Below are 22,149 nucleotides of genomic sequence, written 5' to 3'. Positions count from 1 at the left end.
CTAAAGCAATTTTTAATGAAGCAATTTTGTGAAAACAAATTCACACTGAAATCGAAACAGTATTTTTCTGTATTAGTCCATCAATAAAAGGATAATGGTTTAAGTTTTTTGAAAAAAATCTTATACATCAAGGCAAAAATATGCTTGTGAAATTAATACCTTTTAAAGTTTCACAAAAGCGTTCAATTAAAACACAACAAATTTAGTTTGCTGTCAGTTACAACAGTTCTAGAGATTAGTATTTTAAATAAAGGCACCAAAGTGAACATTTATTAGGAAATTATTATGATACTTAAAAAAATCTAGAATACCTTTTCTTTCAATAATTCTTTAAATGCTTGCTTTGCCTCCTCCTTTGTATTCCAAGTATATGTTTTTTTTGCTGGTTGGCTCTCTTCCTCTTCTTTTTTAGGAGTAAAACTAGAGAGACAGAAATTTAAACACGCTATTCATAATTTCAATAACTTTTCTACTGAGAAAATCTCCTTATCATTTAGCTGTTTGAAGCTGACCTAAACCTTGACGAATTCAGAAGAAAGTTTCTTACATTAACCCTATAAATACAACTGTCTGAGGCCAAGGACATAAAGTTAAAGAATTTTTGTAGCATCAGTTATCAGACCCTTTGTAAAGGCCAGAACATAATATGGAACTGCACTAAGCTGATGTACATCACTAGTCTGCATGTTAATAAATAGCCCATCATATTTATTCGCATTTCACATTTAATCTCTGATAATTTTGTATGTGATAATAAAACCTACAAAGAACCAAGAGAGCAACATAAGAGGATCAATTAGCAAAATTCAGCTTATTTAATTTTGCAAACACAGAATTAATAGAATACAACAATGCTAATTTATTCTTATGTTGTTTTTGGCTGATAATATACTATCACACAAGTGCCAAGTAACTCTGTAACCCAGAACTCCAAACAAATATTATTTGGAATATTGTGAAAAATACTGTTGAATTGTGAATTCAAAAAGAATTAACTTAATACAAAATTATCAACTCCTTGTTTGGGATTCCACACTAAATTTAAAAACTTTAGTTCACTATAAAGTCAGTATGATGGACTTGATGCTGCAATAGCTACTGATATAAGAATGTGATATATGGAAATCTATCATTCTTTATGTGTCCTTACATACAAGTTAATTAAAATTATTAAGAAATTAGGATTCATGAATACTGAAAAGCTACCAAGAAAGAATACTTGTTAAAATTATGAAAAATAAATTCTACATCCATATAAATGAATGCAGCAGCAAGATAAAAAAAAAAAAAAACGTAACTGTGAAGAATACAGGAATTTCTTGTTATTCCTAAAGTAATGATATCATGTAAATTACATTGTATTATGTACTAAAAGTAATAGAAATATACATATATGAATGGGATATGCACAAATTACATGCAATTATCATGCCAAGTTGCATAAAGTATTTTGAGCATCTCAGTACTTTAGTATTCAAAAAGTTCAAGCATAATATGTAGGAGAATGATAACTCAAAAGCTCATATCATGTCATTATCACTTGACATGATGAAGGACCTTTATGTATGCAGAAAATGTATGATACAGGGGCTGGAGAGATGGCTTAGTGACTGACTGCTCTACCGAGGTCCTGAATTCAATTCCCAGCAACTACATAGTGGCTCACAACCACTTGTAATAGGATCTGATGTCCTCTTCTGGTGTGTCTGAAGACAGCTACTTATATACATAAGTAAATAAAAGAAAATGTATGATATATGTATATGTGTACACACACACACACACATGCTTGAATTATATACCTAAATAGATGTATAGCCAAGGTCAGAAGAAAAAAAAGAAAATGTGACCTTTAATCTTAATTGTCTCCAAATATACCATCTCATTTCTTTTTAAATATCTCAATATTAAACACTATATAAAACACTCAATATGAAACACTCTATAGTTATTTGTGAAATCACCATGAGAGAGGAGTGGAGAGACGGAGGCAGTGGACTAACAGTAACTGGGTAGTAAGTTTTGGTTAGATTAGTCTCCCGTTTATACCCTGCATCATATGGTAGAAAAAATCAATTATAAGTTTTCCAGTTATAAGTGACTTCCTTATTTTGATTCCTATATAAAGTGCCTTCTCTCTTCTGAGACATTTTTGAAAAAAGCTGTTTGCATTTTTCAATTTATTTACCATAGGCTGAATAATCAAACACCATCAATAAGCCAAAAAGAATGAAAACAAGTTTAATTCTACTCTATTTGGCAGAGCTTCTGATCTTCCAAAATTTATTTCTACGTTCAACAGCAATTTACAGTACTTCTTGGCAGTGCTGTACTGAGCACATAAAACAAAAAGGGAAAAACAAACATATAATCTCTTACCAAAAATAAACCAACCAGGGCATGATACCAAGCCTTTATTTAAAATACTCAAAGTTTGTAAACTGCTGATTTTTTCCTTTTTGCCTTGATTTTGATTTCATATAGTACATTGATAGATATAGAATGTATGCTTTTAAATTTGTGCCACACCCTATACTCAGTGCAAATCAACGTAAGATCATAACTTTAACAGATTACTTTCAAAAGTTTTGTGGCATGACACCACTGAAATTCAACTATTTGAAATGGATCAACATTAGAAAAACTTAAGTTTTTACTTAAACATTTATTTAATGATTATTGACTAAATTAACAAGTTCTTATATTTTAAGTCAGGCATTGATTTGCAAAAGTCTGAGTTACTAAACTTACTCAGAGACAGTTTCTTGTTTAGCTGGTTCCTCTCCAGTGTTACTGGATAGATCAGCACTGAGATCTTGAATAGCTGTGGTATTAGCAAGCTGTGCTTGCTCTTCAGTTGATACAGTTACTGTATTTTCATTATCTACAGCAGTAGCAACAATGGAAGTAACTTCAGGTTCAGGAGCAACTGGAACACTTCCCACAGTATTAGTAGGTGTGGTGGAAGTATTGGCATTAGCTGCTGCGGCAGCAGCTGCCGCAGCTGCAACAACAGCAGCCGCTGCTTCTGCAGCAGCCATGGTGCTCATAGTAGTAGGAATTTCTGTTGTAGGAACTGGGGCTGTTGATGCTGTAGTACATTCTTCTTGCTTGCTATACATTAAAAGAGAGGAAAGGGAGGGAATAAAAGGAATAGAAAAGGGGAGGGAAAGGGAAGGAGGGAGGGAGGGGTGAGGAGAGAGAGAGAGAAAGAGAACTGGTCATTTCAATACAGCAGTGGTAAATAAAGCCAATTATAAAGTTGTAACACTAATGGAACAAAGGGCTAAACAAACCATTGACGGTAAACTAGAAAGCCATCCTAAAAGACCACAGAATAAGACTATATTAAACATTATGTTCGTTTTAGAGACTATCTAGTCATACTGTGTAGGTTGGGCTCAGATACATGAGCCTCAGGAAGTACTGTATTCTTCCCACTATGCACTGTTACCACTTCCAACTTCTACCACTATTTTGCTTTCAGCAAACCTGCACAATAACCTGCTTGTATTTCCTAATGTCCAATTACTTCAATAAAACCTCAATCTGTTACTTTGGATAACATATTTGATATATATCAAAACTCATAAGGCTCATGAAGTCAAGTAAAGGGAAACTTTGGAGGCTGGGAAACTATATAGTTCAGTAGTTGATTGCCAACATATGCAAAGCTGTGGTTCTATTCCTCAAGATGACAAAAAAAAAATTAGTTTTATAACAGAGATATATAATCACTCATTCACAAAATGAAAAACTTAATTCACAAACTGTGCATTCCATATTAAAGTACCTGTTTAGCAAAACATACACTTGAGTAAATATATTTCCCTTTTAACACCCTCCATAAAACCTTCCAAAGACATCAAACCATTACCCTAATCCAATTAAACAGCATTCATATCCTTTTTAAAAAGTGGACATCTAAAACTTGAATGCGATAGAAATGGCCAAATTTAAAAAAAAAACGATTTTCAAAATTGCTTACCTGCTTTCTTCAGCTTTGATCATGGCTAGTAAAGAAAACAGAAAAGTTATCTACTAGTTTTTAAATACAACCATTGACAACAAACTCTAAAAGGAGATGAAAGTATCATAATTTCATCCGGTCTTATTTATCACCCGACAATTTAAAACTTGCTTTAAAGTGCAAGTATTTACTTGAGTTTCAAAGCCTCAATGCAACAATGAAACTTTACAACAGCGATTGTGACTGCTGAGCAGTCTCTTCCAAATGCTGATGACTCCAGAAGCTACTGGCCACACAAGCACACTCATCCAATCCAATACATACAACAGTACTGTCTCCAGGCGTGAGACTACTTTTTAAAAGACACTGCATTTAAACTGATACTGAACTCATGAGACTTCTGGCCCGTTTTTCCTGCTAACACTGACAAGCAGATAAGCAACTATGCAAACCAACCACTTGTAGTCATATCAGAAATGAGCTTGATAGATATTCTGTAGATGAACAATTTGGGATTCTATTGGTAAAATTATTATAAGCTCATGCTCAGACAATTTAGATAGAACTTTAAAGATTTGAATACTCAATATTTCTTTGCATTCTAGGCTGAGGTAAATTTTAAATCTGCTGGTAAGACACGTATCTGTAATTTTGTATCACTAGAGAATGAGGTGCTCCATGTACACAATGATATAAGCCAAAGTGTACGAATGTATTTTATAACTTATCACTTCTTAAAGGAGAATATTTCTGAAAAATCTATTTTAAGATGCAAAAAAATCCACATAAGAGGTAATCATAACTAATATGATCTAATGTTGTAAGGTAATATCCTACCACTTCCCTATAACCTTTTACCTAGCTGATCTAGATCAATTTAGTAAAGGATTAATTTTAAGGAGAGTAATCACATCACAAAGTGTTATTTTATGCTGAGTATTGTTAGATAACAATCTTTCCTAAACTTTTGATGGTACCGAGTAACTAAGCCTTCCTCCTATAAAATATATAATTTATATATTCATGTAACTTAACTTTCAGAAAAAAAACATTGAAACCATTTTTCATGATACTAAAACAAAATCAGTATTAACTGAAATCTGATAATATATGGACAAAATAACTGACTCAAGATCAACTACTACCTAATATCATGATTAAGCTTAATCACATGTCCCATGTATGCACCAATATTCTGAGGGATACTAGAGGTTTGTACGTGACCTTGTTCAATATTCATGTTTACTTAAAATATCAAAACCCAATTTTAAAACCTTTAAGCTCATTTATAATATAACTCTTATATAGAAGTAATTGTTTGAATTAATGTCTTTCACTGCAGATCTAGCCATTCATGGTTAGTGAAAATTAGTGACATACTCTAAATGTTAAATATAACAGAAAATGAATTATCAAAGCAGCTCACCATGCAGGTTTGATTTTGTAATAAGACCTCCAGCAACAATGGTATTCTGGTATCCTAGTTTCAATGGAATCAAATCAAATAAAAGTCTATTTAAAATCTATAGAACTGAGATCTAGAGCAACAAGAACATAAGAGCCCACAAAAAATGTTACATCATTTAAAATTTGCATAAACTTTAATTATTTTTTAAAAAAAGAATAAGGCCTTAGTTTGAATAATCCTATTCAGGGAGGACTGTTTCTGGGTGACTGATATATGCACAACAACTTCCCAGTAGAATTGTTTTCCCATCTTACCTTCAAGATCTTCAAGTTCCTTAGGTTTGGCCCAGCGGGACTCCTTTGTTTGAGAATTATAATAATAAGGCTTCCCGGAATCAGATTTGTACTCTTTCCATGGGCATTTAGACAACAGTTGCTAAAGAAGGGAAAAAGCTTTCAGCAAATAGTAACATATTCAGCACTGCTGATCATCTGCACTTGTTTTTACTAGACATTGTCTACCTATGAAACTCTACATACATTCATAGCATGATAGTTGTCGACTATTGAATATATCATTTAACTATTGAAGAGAAAATAATTTGTCAAAGATAATATATTTAGGAAGTGCAAGGATGCTTTCTCAAAGTTAGGCATCTCCTTGAATTTCAACTGTGTGTACATCCCCTCTTACATTCACATAGGTAAAAACCACCAGCCATAATTACTGAATGGAGTATTCATATATTAATATAAATAAGACAAATAGAATGTTTGGGGAAAAGTGAAACCTGACTCATCTATCCTAATGTTTTAGTTTCATAGTCAATTAATTTGTTATAACTCTGAGAGAGTGTATATCTGAATGAGAAATAAATGTTATCTATCACCCTTCCTTCTCAAACACTATGTACATATTAGACTACAGGGTAATACAGTGTGGGAAAACACATTTACCATCTTTAGTTAAGGGAAATAAAAATGGAATACCACTGGCTAGGTAAACCATTCTTCAGTGAAAAAGATCAACTCTCATTTCTGAGCATGATTATTAAAACATGCAATATTGCTTAATTTATTGCTTCAATTTTATTTTTATCATATTAATCGATTTTGAATGTTAAAGTGTATAGTACAAAATAATATGCTTTCAGAGGCATCTTGACAAAGAGAAAATATTCCACTCTAATACAAGACAGTATTTTTTAGATTATTTAATTTCAATATATCAAACTCCATGGTTAACTGGAACTGTTAACATGTCTTTTAAAACCATACAGGTCATCCTGTACTGAAGAAAACTTCTTACTCTTCAATTTATTCTTGAATATACCTTTGAACATAGGACGATAATAAACAAAGTATGTTCATATAGGAAAACAAATTTTATTCTTCTTGCTTATTATTCTAACTTCATTAGCCCTCTCCACCCAATGTCCTAAATAATTAGAGACACAGAAGAACTGCTCTTTGGAGCTTAATATAAAATTATACCCAAGCTACTTAACAGTTCTGATTCCTAGTCTTCAAACATTTACCTCAGCAGGTGTTTTAAGATCATCTGGCTTTTCCCAGGTAGACTGTTTTGTTTCAGTATTGTAATAATAAGTCCTTCCATCAGGTGATTTATGTTCTGTCCACATTGATTTCTAAAGGGAAAAAATTATTAACATGTAAATTATTCAGCAGTGAATATCTATGAGGTAGCAAGCATGCGAAACACCAAGAATAAATATAAAATGACTATTTTAACAGTTCAAGTCACACTTAATAATTTGTCAATAGAAGTAGAAAAGGAATTGGAAAAGAGAACATTTAAAAATAATTCAAAGGTAGAAGAGATCGATTACAGCTATTGGAATGCCATGACTGCTCTCAGAAGAGCAGTAACATTTTACCCTCTGCACAAGCTAATCCTCCAGAAATATACATCTCCAGTGAATACAATATACAAACTAAATATAGATGTAATATAGGGGTATAAATCATGCATTTATCTGGTCTAATTTGAAAGATCCCCCACACACACACAACCCACAGGTACTTGGACAAAGTTCTAAATTGGTCCCCTATAAGAACATTTACGCAAAACTGGAAAATTAAAAAAGGTTTATTGCAAAAACCATGAGCAAGTTAACATGAGAAGGGGGAAAAAAAAAACTGAATCCAAATATTTCAAGCCCCAAATGTGAGATTTTCATGTGAAACTAAATGTAAATCTACTCCTAAACAAAGATCTAATAACAGAATAGCTCATTAGTCTACTAAAACGTGAAAAAAAGCCTCAGCCATATGAAAAGCTGATTACAAGAAAAGACCAACTTTAATGTTGTTTGACTTTCAAGTTGGTCTTTTCTTGTAATCAGCTTTTCATATGGTAATAAATTTAACCATGGTTGATGAAGGCTACAAAGATGATTTACATTCTACTTTTTAAAATATAAGATTACTACATATAACAATAAGAAATAAAAAAGCAAACGTTATCACTTGCTTATTCAACACTAAGATTTTATTTTATACTTATTGACAAATCTATTAGGACTGATTTTTATCACTGTGTGCTTGCATAAAAAGGAAAACAAAGTAATTGTAATACTCTTTAAATTTCCTAAGAGTAAGGCCACTTTCCCCTCCCCAGAAAACTAGAATAATCTTAGTTATACCTTTTTGCCAACTGCAACCTTCCATAGGAATATAATTCCTATGAATAAATGAGGTTGCATATACCATGTTTTTTATAGCAATATTGTATTTGAGAACAGAAATAAAAATAATTTGGTTAGTAATCCAATTAAATGTATTGTATCAGAGACCACATTACATATTAGTATGCAGACACAGAGAAAAAAAGGGATTAAAGTTCAGTTGAAACAAATACCATGGATACTAAGCTACAAAAACAAAACGCAAAGGCATGTATCTAACACAGCATTTTATAGAACAAACAAGAGAATATTGGGTACAGATGTAAATAAACACTCATACTTGTGTATTATATACCTTCAGAGGTTCCATTTACACATGGGAAGGAGTTACGACATGCCAGTCATGTATGTTCATGCAGTTGTTTGCAACATGGATGTAATGTGATTTTGGTGGTACATGTAGGTGTAAATATACAAAGATAAAGATGAATTTAAATATGACTAGCTGTATGTAAAAAACAGGTATGTGAAGTCCAGGGTGCTAGGTAGCATGGGTTACTCTGGGCAGAAAAGAACACATGTGAAAAGACAATTCAGTGAAAAACTATTTGAGGAGTGGATGATGATTCTAAATGTATGCTAGACCTATGTATGTATTAGCTCATATTTGTATTATATTAAAAATTACACACTAGATAAGACATCGTTATATTAGTTGCTCAGTTATAGTATCATCCACTAGAGCATCAGTAACACTGGTGATAAAATGGACAATGTTAAGTGAGAAGTGTGCCTCATCACCTATATGTTACCACGGAGTGCAAGAGCCCACAAACTACCCATTTATGGGCCTTAGAAGACACAAGTTTGTGCTTTGCTGCTAAGTCTAGTAGACTGATCACTGTTAAAGAAGCCTCCTTTCTCTCAAAGAGAGAAAGCAGTTAGTTAATTTACTGCTGGGAAGGCTCTACAGGCAAAATTCCTAGTTGTCTCTATTCATGCTTTCAAGTGAACGAACGGGGCTCTGAATGTTTCTTCCATTCAGAGGCAATTGGGGTCATCACCAAGAATGCAGCCTCTGTAGCTAAATGGGATTCTGCCAGCCCACCACGTACAATGCTCTGAAATGGCAAGTTTTAAGAGCACATGAAGCCTTGCCACTGATCACATTACCCTTGACAAGCCTAGCCCTTGGCCTTATATACCAATTTTAATAAGGGAAGTCCTGTCCTCCGCTCCGAATTGGAGGGTTCCAGTATTAATGGGCAGGAAGAACTATCTCTGATTCTTTGTGGTTTTGTTCTTTTTTTTTACAACATACTTTTTAGTTATGAGACTGACAGGATGCACAAGATTAAACCAGATGAAATCTCAGCCATGAGAAAAAGACTTCAACACACCCAACCAAAAATCTATTTGCAATTGCTATCTGCTAGGATACGGAAAAATATGTTTTCTTAAATGGTATGTACTGGGTATAATAACTGCCCTTTGGGGAAGAGGGGTTTTTTTTTGGAGGGGGATGTGTAATTTTTTCTTATTTTTTTTGTATAAGAAAGAACATGAACTACCATGTTAGTAGTGACACATGCCTTTAATTCCAGCACTCTTGAGGCAGAGGCAGAGTTTGAGGCCAGCCTCATTAACAGAGCTAGTTCCATGAAAGTCAAGAAATATGAAAGTATAATGCAATGCGACATTCCTCAAATTTTTTGACTTTTCAATACCTAAATCCAATAACTGAAGTGATAAACAAAGATTCAATACTAGTTTTTAAAATACTCAATGTACCTCATAGTTCCTTATACGTATCATCCTAGTACGTGGGAAAGGAAGAAGGCTCATACCAGATTTATAGTGAGGTCTAGGCTATTGGAGGTTACATCCAAAGTAAGATTAAACAATGACCTTAAAGAGAATTAAAAGAAACAGGGAAAACAAAACAAAACAACCTCACCTGATAACTCATGAGAATGTTAAAAAGATTCTTTGAAAGAAAAAAAAAAAAAGACAAAATTGAAGTCTGGGATGGAACTATAAATCAAATGAAAAAAAAAAAAATCAATGGAAAGCAACACCAGGATGAAAAAAAGACTATCAGGGATTAAGTTAAAAAACTAGTGCACACAGACATCAATAAACTAGCAACAACAAAAGTCAGGATAATTGTTACAATATTCAAGACCTGAGACACCAAAACTAGCAATCTGTCATATAGAAGACTGAACCAAGTTACAGATAAAGACATAGAAAATTATTCAATTGCCTTGTAGCCGATAATTTAGGTTAAAAAAAAAAAAGATACACAAGGACAAGAATTATTTAGGACTCAGAAATTATCAGAAAATAAGCCACTGTTAAAATGCCAACATTATAAACAAAGAAAATAACAAGCAGAAAGAAAGAAATGTTACAAAAGCAAATCCATAAGTAACAGGAGACCCAGAATAAAGGGAAGTAAAACCAATACCTATATACTGTGGATGCATGAAAGGAAAAGCAACCCTGTGATCTCAGGCTACACCTCAGGGTATTAGAAAACCAATGTAACAAACTTGTAATCCACATAAAGAAATAAAGAGGAGGTAAAAATTCAGAACTAACGCTACAACACAACATATCAATGAAGTAAACAGCCGAATCTTTGAAGACTGAAAATACAGTAACAGAAGAATACCCAGATTAATTAGGAGTAAAATGAAAATGTTATAATAACACTTAAATCTAGTGGAACATCAGGGAATATTGTAAAAATTAAATTCAAATTACCTTGAAGTATCTTCAAGAAATTAATATATATTAAATGCGTAAGACTTACCCAAATAAACCAAAACTGTAACTAAGCTAAATATATCAACAATAAGTAAAAAGCCCATGACCTGATGAATGAGTAGATCTCATGGCTGAATTCTACCAGGCCTTTAAAGAACTAATACCAAAGCTTCTCAAACTATCCCACAAAGGAAAGAAATATTTCCAAATTTATCTCATAAAAACAGTATTCCTTCAATTTCAAAATAATATAAAGACAAAACATAAAAGAATATACCAATTTACCCTCAACATAAATGCAAAATGCTTAGATTCAAGCCAAATATTAGATTGGTTGAAGAGAAATGGCTTTTGCTTTGTTGAAATTTGCCACAAGATAATGAATATATTCTTTTTTAAAAGTTTTAATGTGAAGAACTTGAACATCAAAATTAACCACCTCAATGAACTTTTACACTGTTAAGACTAGGCAGTCTGAAAATGTGGAGATGCATACTAGATATCAAATTTTTAACGCACACTTAATATCAAATTTTTAGTGCACATATCCACCCCCCAATCCAAGATGTCAGAACTAGAAAAAAGAATTCACTTTGTCTTTATTCGTAACTTGCACCCACTTGTTCCTTGTCCCTTAATTGCTCTTTCTTGCTTCTTTTTATATTCTGTGCACACACATACATTTGTTTGCATATATACATATGTATGTAAATTATTGGCTACACTGGATGAGGTTAAGAACACGTGGTTTTGTTCGGAGATTTTGTAATCTCATTTAATGTTATATTCTAAATCCATCTATTTTCTTAGCATTTTATGATTTCAATTTTCTTTATAGCTGAACGATAATTCATTTTATGTGCGTACCAGATTTTCATTATCCTTTCATCTATTGATGGACAACTAGGTTGCCTCCACTCCTTGCTACAGTGAGTAGAACAGTAATAAGCAGTTACCTCTAAGGTAAGATATAGACTTCTCTGGGTGGATGAACATAAAATAGCTAGTTCATTTGGTTGGTCTATATTAATGTTTTATGTGTTTGAGTGTTTTGCCTGTATTCAAGTCTGTGCGCTAACATGTATACTATGTTCATAAAGACCAAAAAGGACATAGGATCAGCTAGAACTGGAGTTACAGATGGCTGAGAGCTACCTAAGTTTTCACAGTTACCATAGTCAGTAAGGTTATCTTTACAAACCCTCTCCAACATGAGTTGTCACTTACTAACAACAGCCATTCTGATTGTGCAAGGTACATATATATATATTTTTTAAGATTTATTTATTTATTATATGTAAGTACACTGTAGCTGTCTTCAAACACTCCAGAAGAGGGCGCCAGATCTCGTTACTGATGGTTGTGAGCCACCATGTGGTTGCTGGGATTTGAACTCTGGACCTTCGGAAGAGCAGTCGGGTGCTCTTACCCACTGAGCCATCTCACCAGCCCCAAGGTACATATTTTTATACTCTTTTTTTTTTTTTTTTCAGAGCCTGTGAAATATATCAAAATTTTGTTAGGAATTGCATCACATATTTAATTTTGGAAGTTTAGCCACTTGTATAATATTAATTCTGCCAATTCAGGAATCTTTTCATTATTTAATATGTTCTGTCACTTCCTTTTTTAATATCTTGAAATTTTTACTATATCCTATTATTTCTTTAGAGTTATTTTTAGTGGGATGGCCCCCCCATTTATTTGAGAATAAATTGCTGTTATACATGAAGGCTGTATTTATAGACCAACCTGTTATAAGCAATGAGACTGAAGCTGTAATCAGACAGAGTCACTGCTGAATTCTGTCAAACTGTTACTGGAGCCTGTAACTAGTTTATTAGGTTCAACATTTTTCTACCGGGTCTTTTAAGGAATCTTTTAAGGGTTGAATTCATCCTTTCTTATTTTTATCCCTTTTTGTCTTTTTTTTTTTTTTTAGTATAATTGAGATAGCTAAGACTTGGAGCACTGTATCAAATAAGCCAGGGGACAGTGGACATCCTTGTCTTGTTCTTGATTTTGAAGAAAATGCTCTCAGTTTGTCTCCATTTAATATAACATTGTCTATTGGTTGGTTGAAACTTGGCCAAATGCCTTTTTGGTGTCAAATGTAATGTAATCATCTCTGTCTTTAGAGTTAACTTATATGGTATTTTACATTTAGTAACTTATAAATGTTAAACCAACCTTGCCTTTCAGGGACGAAGCTTCCATATTTGTAACTTATGTTCCTGAATTTATTTTGCAAGTATTGAGGCATTTTTGAATCCCTGCTCAAAGGGTCTGTAGCATTCTTTTCTGCTGTTGCTGTCATCTTTACCTGGTTTTAATATTAAAATAATACTGGCTTCATAGAATGAATTTCTATACAGTGTACACTTCGTATACAATTAAGATATAACAACTGAGATCTTCCTTGACAGTTTGGTAAAATTCAGCAGTGAATCAGTCTGGTCCTAGGCTTTCCTTCAAGGGGAGTCTTAATTTCAACTTCAATTCCATTGCTTGTAATGACTTGGTTTAAGTTAATTGTATCTTCAGAATTTAATTTTGGTAGGTGATACAGATCTTCAAGTTTCTGTTTCTTTTCTTATGTGTTGTCCAGGTTGTCAGAGTACTGACATCCACAGTAATCTATAATAGTGCACTGCTGTTAAATGTGTCTTCTTGTCTGTCTCTGTCTCTCTCTTTTTGGTTGACTGTTTTGAGTCAGCGCCCTGGAGCTCTTGCTCATGTAGACCATGCTGGTCTAATACTCAGATCCTCCTGCCTCCTAAATGTTGGAATGTATATACCACCACATTGCCCCCCCCCCACCCCCCAGCCACTTCTTTTTGTCAGACTGGGTAAAGGTATATCAATCTTAGTAACTTTTCAAAACAGCAGTTTTGCTTGCTAAATTTTGCAAATTGTGCTTTTAATCTGTATTTCATTAATTTTTTCCTATTTTATTTCTGTAATCTGTGTCTGATCAGCTGCTTGTTGTAGCTAGCAAAGATATAAAAATTAATATTAAAGGATAGAAAATTACCATGTAAATGGAAAATATAAACATGCAGGCAGAGCAAGCCTTCTTATCACACAAAATCAACTTTAAGCCAAAATTAGTTAGAAGTGATAAAAAGGTCATGTATTAGTCAGGGTCCTCCCAGGAACAGAACTTAGTGTGGCTTATAGGCTGTGGTCCAGCTACTCCAACAACTGCTATCTATCAACACGCTCAGTGTAGGAGGCTGGATGTCTCAGCTGGCTCTCAACATGTGCCAGCATTAAGAAGAAAGTTCTGCTATCAGTGAAGAAGTGAACTTGTTAGTCAGAGTTATGAGGGGTCAAGTAGGCAAAAAGTTCCTTCTTGTATGTCTCTACTGTAGGCCACCTCCAGACGGTGTGTCCCAGATTAAGATGGATTTTCCTACCTTATCTGGATGATGGTTCTTCCTGTAGTTCTTTCCAATTCAAATGATTTAATTAAGGAAAAGGCAAATCTCTTACAAGTGTACCTAGCTTCTTAGGTTTTAGTTTATTTCAGATATAGTTGACAACAAAGAATTGCTATCATGGGGCACTACATCTTACTAGAGGGAGTAATTGGTCAAAATGTAACTGTAAATATCTATGCACCAAATACTGAGTGAAGTCCCCTAATTTTATAAAGTGAACAAACACCAAAATACATAAATGAGCATACAGTTCCTAACAACAATCAATAGTGGGGATTTCAATAATACACTCTAATATTTAGATTGGTCTTTAAAACTAAGACCAGATAATGAAACCTCAGAGCTAAAATATATTATGTCTAAATTGGGCTTAACAGATTGAATATTCCAATCAACAGATAGAGAAATAACAGTTTTCTCAGCAGCACATGGAAACTTCTCCAAAATCGATTATGTCATAGAATACAGACCAAGTCTCAACATACCACATATGTGCATATACTAGATAATTCCTCATGTTCTTTAAGACCATAATGGAATAAAACTATAAATCAGCAATAAGAGAAACTATAGAAACAAACAAAAATACTTAGAGACTAGACTATCCATTTTCAAAGGAATATTGAGTCATACAAGACACTTGAGGAAATTACAAAGTTCAGAGAAATGATAATGAATACACATCCATGCAGAACCTCTGAGACACAGAGCCACGGCAGTCCTGACAGTTTATAACAATACGTGATCATATTAACAAACAAAACAAAACAAAACCCCAAAAAACCCACCAAAATCAAAACAAACAACGTAATGATGAGTCTCAAAGATCTCAAATACCTGTTTAACACAAGTGATTAGTGTCAAACACAAGCATGCAATTCTCAAATTTTTCCTAATTAATTATTATTTGCTGTTTATTTTAATACTATGGAAATGTCAGACAAAATACAAATTCAAACAATTTTAATTGAGTTCTAAATTTTGGTAAAGCAGCAGAGAAACTTCAAACCACCAACAATGCATTAGGTCCGGGAACTGCTGACAAAGAAACATACAATACAGTGGGACTTGAAAAGTTTGCAAAGAGAGACTTGAAGAAGAGGAGCTAGGGGGTGTGCCATCCAAAGCTGATAATGATCAGATGAGAACAATAATAAGCTGATCATTTAAAATAAACAGAAAGCAGCCAAAGAATTCAGCATGGATCATTCAGCAGTCACTTGGTATTTTAAAGAAAACTGGAAAGGTGAGAAAGCTTGATAAATAGGTGGGGTGCTTAGTGAACTAACCAAAAATTAAAAACCAAAAAGACAACAAAGACCCTCTGAACCTTCATTTCCTTATTCTACACAAAACCATTTCTTGATAGAATTATGATGCAGCACATAAGAAATGGCTCTGAATCCTACTGCATCTGAGAAGTATGTTCAGCAAACTGATGAGCTGCACAAAAAAACACTTAAACGACTGCAGCCAGGAGTGATCAACAGAAAGTGTTCGATTCTTCCCCCAAATGCTTAATCACACATAATATAACAACACTTCAAAACTTAATGTATTGAATTATGTAGTTCGGTATTAATATCTGATTGCTTTATAACCATGTCTTCAAACACTCTGCAGATTTTTTTTTTTGGGCAGGGAATACACTTCTATAATCAGAGAGATGAAGAAAATGCATTCTAAGAATTTGTTAAATCCAGAAAGACTTTCCTGCAATGGGAATAAACAAACTTCATTTTGATCTAAAATTCATGATCTGAAACTGTAGAATTTTTTCTTGATCATCACAATTATGATCAAACTGGTTTCATCCAAGAGATACAAGGATAGTCCAATATACAAATCAATAAAAGTAACAGCACATAAACATGATCTAAGACAGATACAACAAAGTTCTTTACTATATGTAAGAGAATGACTTCAATAAAACTCAGTATGTTTCGAACTGGGGTTGCAGCTCAGTTGAAAAGGGCACAGACTCAGCTCCACATAACCTCGTATGGTGATGTTCCCATATAATACTAGCACTTGGGAGGTAGAGTCAGGACAATCACAAGTTCAAGAGCAATCTAAGCTACAGAGTTCCAGACAAAAACAAAACAAACAAACAGATAACACCAAGGAAGGGTGGAAGAAAGAAGCATGCCTCAGCATTAAAATACAGTGTATATATGGCACATGCAGTAAAACCAGTATTATACGAAAGGAGAAAACCTCAAGGCATCACTTCTAAAGTCTCAAGGGAACTCTTTACCTTTCTACCTATATTCAACAAAATGCTTGGAATCTGAGCAGTAGAGTAAGATTAAGAGATACAAAAATGAACCATTAAATTATCTACTTGCAAATGACTCTATCAATACCTAAGAGACCACCAAAGACTCCCCAGAAAACCCTCAGACATGACATTTTCAGTAAAGTAGTAAAGTGTAAAATCCAACATGCAAAATTAGTAGCTTATATAGATTATTATATAGTAATTTTTGTATATACAAATATTGAACATCCTTGAGAAATAAAGAAAACAATACTATATACAATAGCCTCAAAACATAATAAAATATCTAGGAACACATACAACTAAGGAAACTCCACAATGAAAACTTCATTAACACTGAAAAAAGAAACCAAAGACACTAGCTGACAAAAAGACCTTCTATGTTCCTTGTTTAGCAGATTTTGTATTAGGAAATAATCTATTATCAAAAGCAATGAAGATCTTGAATGCAACCCACACCAAAATCTGAAAATCAATCTTCAATCAATTCTAAAATTCATATGAATATCCAAAGCACTCTTCAAAAAAAAAAAAATAAATCCAAGGACTTGGGCTGGAGAGATGGCTCAGTGGTGAAGAGCACTGACTGCTCTTCTAGAGGTTCTGAGTTCAATTCCCAGCAATCACATGGTAGATCACAACCATCTGCATGTGGTCTGATGCCCTCTTCTGATGTGTCTGAAGAGAGCACTAGTGAATACATAAAACAAAACAAAACAAACAAACATAAATATATATATATATATATTTAAATCCCAAGATTCAGGAATCAGAGGCAAGAAATCTGAGTTTGAGGCCAGCCTGGTCTATATAATGGGTTCCAGGACTTTTAGGGGGACATAGATAGACCCTTGCTCAAAAGAACAAAGGAACAATCAAAAAAGGAGTATGCCAACACCTAACTTTAAATTTCACTAAATAACCACAATAAAAAATTAACAAAAAAACACAGCAAATCAAAAAGGAAAAACCAGACATCTGTATTAGTTAGTTTTTCTTGGTGTGACAAGATCTTGATAGAACATTCTAAAAAGAGAATTTATTTTGGTTCAAATGTCAAAGTCCACCATAGCAGAGACGGTACGGTGGGTGCAACAAGAAAGAGAAAGCACCCTCTCCTTTTCTCCCTTTGATTCCATCAGAACCTTCAGTCTATAAATTAGTGTTCCACAAATTCAGTCTTTCTCCTTAATTTAAACTCTGAAAATTTCTCACAGACACACCCAGAAATTCACCTCACAAATCTTCCTACATGAGTCTCCATAAAGCTCAGCTGATAATGAAAATGACAACTGAGGAAAGAGGTTACAGGGGGATAAAACAAATCAAACAAAATCCCTTGTCTTGTTATGGTTCTATTGCTGTGACGACACACCTTGACCAAGATAAAGGAGATATTTAACTGGGTTGGCTTACAGTTCAGTGGTTTACTCCACTATTACAGGAAGTATGATAACATGCAGGCAGACATGGTGCTGGAGAGGGAGCTGAGAGTTCTACATCTGGATCAGCAGGCAGCAGGAAGAGACAATAAGCCATTAGGCTAGTCTTGAGCTTCTAAAACCTCAAAGCCCAATGCCAGTGACACACGTTTTTCAACAAGGCCACACCCCCAAAGAGTCTATGGAAGCTATTTTCATCCAGACTACTACAAACCTCAGGTATATGAAGCCACTCGATTTAAACTAGGTGTAAAGTAAAGAGTGGAAATATAACAGCTTCAATAAATTATGCCTGGAAAACTGGATGGATATCCACTTAGAATGAAACTCAGTCTTCTGGAACTTCATAAAAATCAATGCAGTGTAAATCCAAGAACTTAAGCAATACCTGAAACATTAAGACTAATAGGAGAAACATTTCAGGGTAAAGACAATTACTCTAAGTCAGGAAATAGTACAAGAACTGACAACTTGATTTTATCAAATTAAAAATTTATGTATAGCAAAAGAAACAACAGTGTAGAATGACAAATTACAGAATGGTAGGAAGTCTTTGCCAGATATTCATCACACAGATGAGGAGTATCCAGAATACATAAGAACTCAAATACCAAAATAATAGTACAATCAATAAATGGACAAGTGAACTGAGCAAACAGGTTTTGTTTTTGTTGTTTTTCAAGACAGTGTATCTCTGTGTAGCCCTGGCTGTCCTGAAACATGCTCACTCTGTATACTATGCTGGCCTCCACCAAAGAGATGTGTATGCCTTGGCCCCCACATAGTTTTAAATTAAATTCATGTACCACCACACCCAGAAAGCAGACAACTCGTAAGTAAAAAAGACTCCTAAATGTATGAGAGAATTACTCAATATTTTTAGCTAAGAGGGAAGTGCAAAGCTCTAACTCCTGGCAGTCAAAATTAGAATAAGAAAAGAAAAGAAAAAAAAAAAAACAAACTACAAATGTTGTCAAGATTGTATGGGAAATAGGAACTCTAATATACTGCTGGGAATGTAAATTAGTACGGCCACTTCAGACACATGATGTTCTTCAAAAAACTCCTAAAATACATTTTGTATACTGTTTTTCAGTTACATTCCTGAAGGAATCAAGTCAAAACACAAGGGAGACTTGCACATTCACATTGAACAGGATAGCTTTGAGACAGACAACTTGTACAATTACCCTCGGTTCCTATAAATAATGGAGAACTAATATAAATGTGTGTCTATAAAATTAACTCATAAAGAAAATAGTCATTTTTGCTTGCAAGAAAACAAAACAAACTGGAGATCATAATTTAAACAAAAATATGTCCCACCGATAAAAATATCACATGCTGAGGGCTGGAGAAATGGCTCAGGAATTAAAAGCACTGGCTGCTCTTCCTGGTCTACAGTTCAATTCCCAGCACCCACATGATGGTTAACAATTGTCTATCGTCCCATGAGATATGATGGTGTGCATACATGCAAACATAGCACCTATATACATTATATAAATAAGTAAACCTTAAAAAAAAATCACATGCTCTATTGTATGTGAAACCTAGACTTAGAAAAATGAGCACTTATTTGAGAAAAGGAAAGGGACAAACAAAAGGGGGATAAATATACTCAATGTTAATTATATGCATATATGAAAATATTGTAGAAACCCATTATTCTGTATATAACATGTTAATGAAAATAAAAATATTAAGGGAAACTTTTAATTATTTTTTTACTACAAGACAAAGAGCTTAAAGTACTAGTATATAAATAAAATACTAACAACTAGAAAGCTTTCTTCACATATAAAGCAAGCTGTTAAATAGTTACTAATACTATTACATTAATGTCTATTAATAAATACACAAAAAAAATCAGAGAAATCTTTCTAGTAAATTAAAACTATGAGATTTAAGAAATAAAATTCCTTAAAAGGACTCAAGCCATGTATAACCAAATGGAAGTTTACTTTGCAAAATCTAACAAAGACTTGGATAAACAGTTTGCATGAGGCAATTCTAGAAGTACTTGAGCCTCTAAAACATTATAGGGATGATATAATATTCTATCTTAAAAAAAGTAAGAAATTCTATTCTAACCTTCCTTGGCTTCCCCTATTTCTTGGCCATGATGATTTGTTACACACACACCGTACTATTTTTGCACGCACACCAAAGTAATGTCTTTGGTCATGCTGTTAAAGTAACTAGGAGGCTCTAACCATAGCCCAGACAAATAGAGTGGCCTGATCTTGGATTTTCCAAGCTTCAAAACTGTATGAAACATGTCTCTTTTCTTGCCTTTGATGGGTAGGAGGTGGGAGTTTCACTGTAAATGCAGATATATACCAGAGAAAGACTCTAGAGTCTCTATTGCTCTCTGCCTTACTCGATAATCCAGACGTTCACTACTGTGTTTGGCTAAGCTGGCCAGAGCTCTTGCCTGTAACCCCAGTGCTGGGGTTATAGGCATATAGAAATAGAGATTTGAAATTAGATTCTCATGCTTGTACAACAAGCACTTTTACCACAGAGCCATCTTTCCAGCTCCTAAAACCTCCTTTTCTTCCCACTCTCATCCTAATTCTTGTCCTTTTATTAACTCATGCACAACTCCTTGTCTTTTGGTTTGTTGAAGCACTAAGTCAGATAACATTTGCCACAGTGATGTCTGTCAAAGTAACTGAGCATGAAATCTCCGGTACCACTTTCATCACCGGAAGGAGACTCTCACAAAGGCAACTAATTTTGCATTTTTTATCCACCTTTCAGCACAGCAAACTCAGCCTTTCTCCTGTGCTTATTCTTCTTGGGAAAGACAGACTTCTTTTCTCAGCACCACCAAGAAGTCTCAACACAGGATGAGGGGTGGAGTCACTATGAATGCTGAGGCTAGATCAAGTAAGGCATCTTCCAACTGCTTACTAACAGGGAGCCGCCTCTGCCGATGAGGAATTCCTTCCTTATCCTTCATCTTAGACTTTACATTTTCTATAGCACATAAGGGTTCAACTCAAAAGTGATGGTCTTTACCATAGGGGTGTTTACATTTTATCTATATCTTGGCAGTGATTCGTCTGCCAGAGGCGACAGGAACACCAAAAACCTGTTTTCTTTAAAGTAGTTGGTCTTCATGAACAATCTTTCCTAACATCCATCAAAATTATATTTTAAAATAAAAAAATTCAACATTTGGCACTGAAAACTAAAGATGGCTTAGCAAATAATCTCCAGAAACCAAGGATAAATTCAGCATGTAAATGAAATATAAGGAAGTGTACTTACTGCACCAGATGCTGCACCTAAAAGACAAAATATTCAGTGGTAAGTGAAAGGCTCCTCAACAGTTCCAATACTTATCATTGTTTCTTCCTCTTTATTCTTACTAAAGCTTATGAGCTGTCCTATATTACCTGTTTGCTTGCTTTTCATCCCGCAAATAAAACATCTATAGCATAAAGCATTTTCAGAACTTGAGCTTTCAATCTCCAAAGTTAATTGTCAGCTGCCAAATAAGAAACATTCATTATGCTTTCTGGCTGTTCTTAAGTGTCGATCTCCCCTAAACTCCTTTCTTTATTATATATGTTACTGAAGTACAACAATGCTCTATTCTCTAATTCCTGCCAAACTCAGTCACTTTGATCCTATGCATGCGCAATAAGATACCACACACTCCTGCTTAAAATTCAAATTACAATTAAATCATTTTCTTAAAATAGTGGTTCCTGAATTGTACTGAGCACATTTCAAGTACTCAGTTACATGTAGCGAGTAGCAACTGTATTCGATAGTATAGGTTATTGAACATTTCCACCATCACATCAAAGTTTTGTCAGTGCTGTCCTATACTACTGTATAAATGTATGGCACACATATATATCATATGTGGGATACACACACACACACACACACACACACACACACACACACACACATCTTTATGTTGATGCATGTGTATGTGTGTATCTTTATGAGGTAAATTTTCAGGTGTTAGTGATAAAACGCACACAAATAATGTCTAACTTTAGCAACCAGTCAACTTAAAATAAGTAAAAGAGAAAGCAAAGATTGTAAAACAGAAGTCCAAGAAGAACAAATACAAAGAACAAATATTGTGTAAATATTCTGACTTTTTTTGTTGACAGAGGCATTATTGTATTTAGTAGCATATATAATAAAGAAAAGGAAT

The 22,149-nt window shown here is 33.9% G+C and overlaps 1 protein-coding gene across 9 annotated transcripts in view; it reads right to left on the bottom strand.

Moving 5' to 3' along the window:
- The window catches only part of Prpf40a (pre-mRNA processing factor 40A), a 52,090-nt gene that overhangs the window by 14,108 nt on the left and 15,833 nt on the right, over positions 1-22,149 (bottom strand). For 5 of the 9 annotated variants that reach the window (XM_021181647.3, XM_021181655.3, XM_021181672.3 and 2 more), the window contains exons 5-11: positions 21,243-21,259; positions 6,916-7,026; positions 5,693-5,813; positions 5,397-5,450; positions 3,989-4,013; positions 2,752-3,114; positions 312-420 (exon numbers count right to left, since the gene is read on the bottom strand). In XM_021181647.3, coding sequence (XP_021037306.2) covers positions 312-420; positions 2,752-3,114; positions 3,989-4,013; positions 5,397-5,450; positions 5,693-5,813; positions 6,916-7,026; positions 21,243-21,259 — 800 coding nt within the window. The remainder of the gene's footprint in view (positions 1-311; positions 421-2,751; positions 3,115-3,988; positions 4,014-5,396; positions 5,451-5,692; positions 5,814-6,915; positions 7,027-21,242; positions 21,260-22,149) is intronic. The other 4 variants (XM_029469540.2, XM_029469545.2, XM_029469554.2 and 1 more) reach the window with 1 other exon arrangement.

Source organism: Mus caroli, unplaced genomic scaffold, assembly GCF_978045245.1.
Source record: "Mus caroli unplaced genomic scaffold, Mus_caroli_1 scaffold_2, whole genome shotgun sequence".
Taxonomy (NCBI): domain Eukaryota; kingdom Metazoa; phylum Chordata; class Mammalia; order Rodentia; family Muridae; genus Mus; species Mus caroli.
This window is presented reverse-complemented; position numbering and strand designations above follow the sequence as displayed.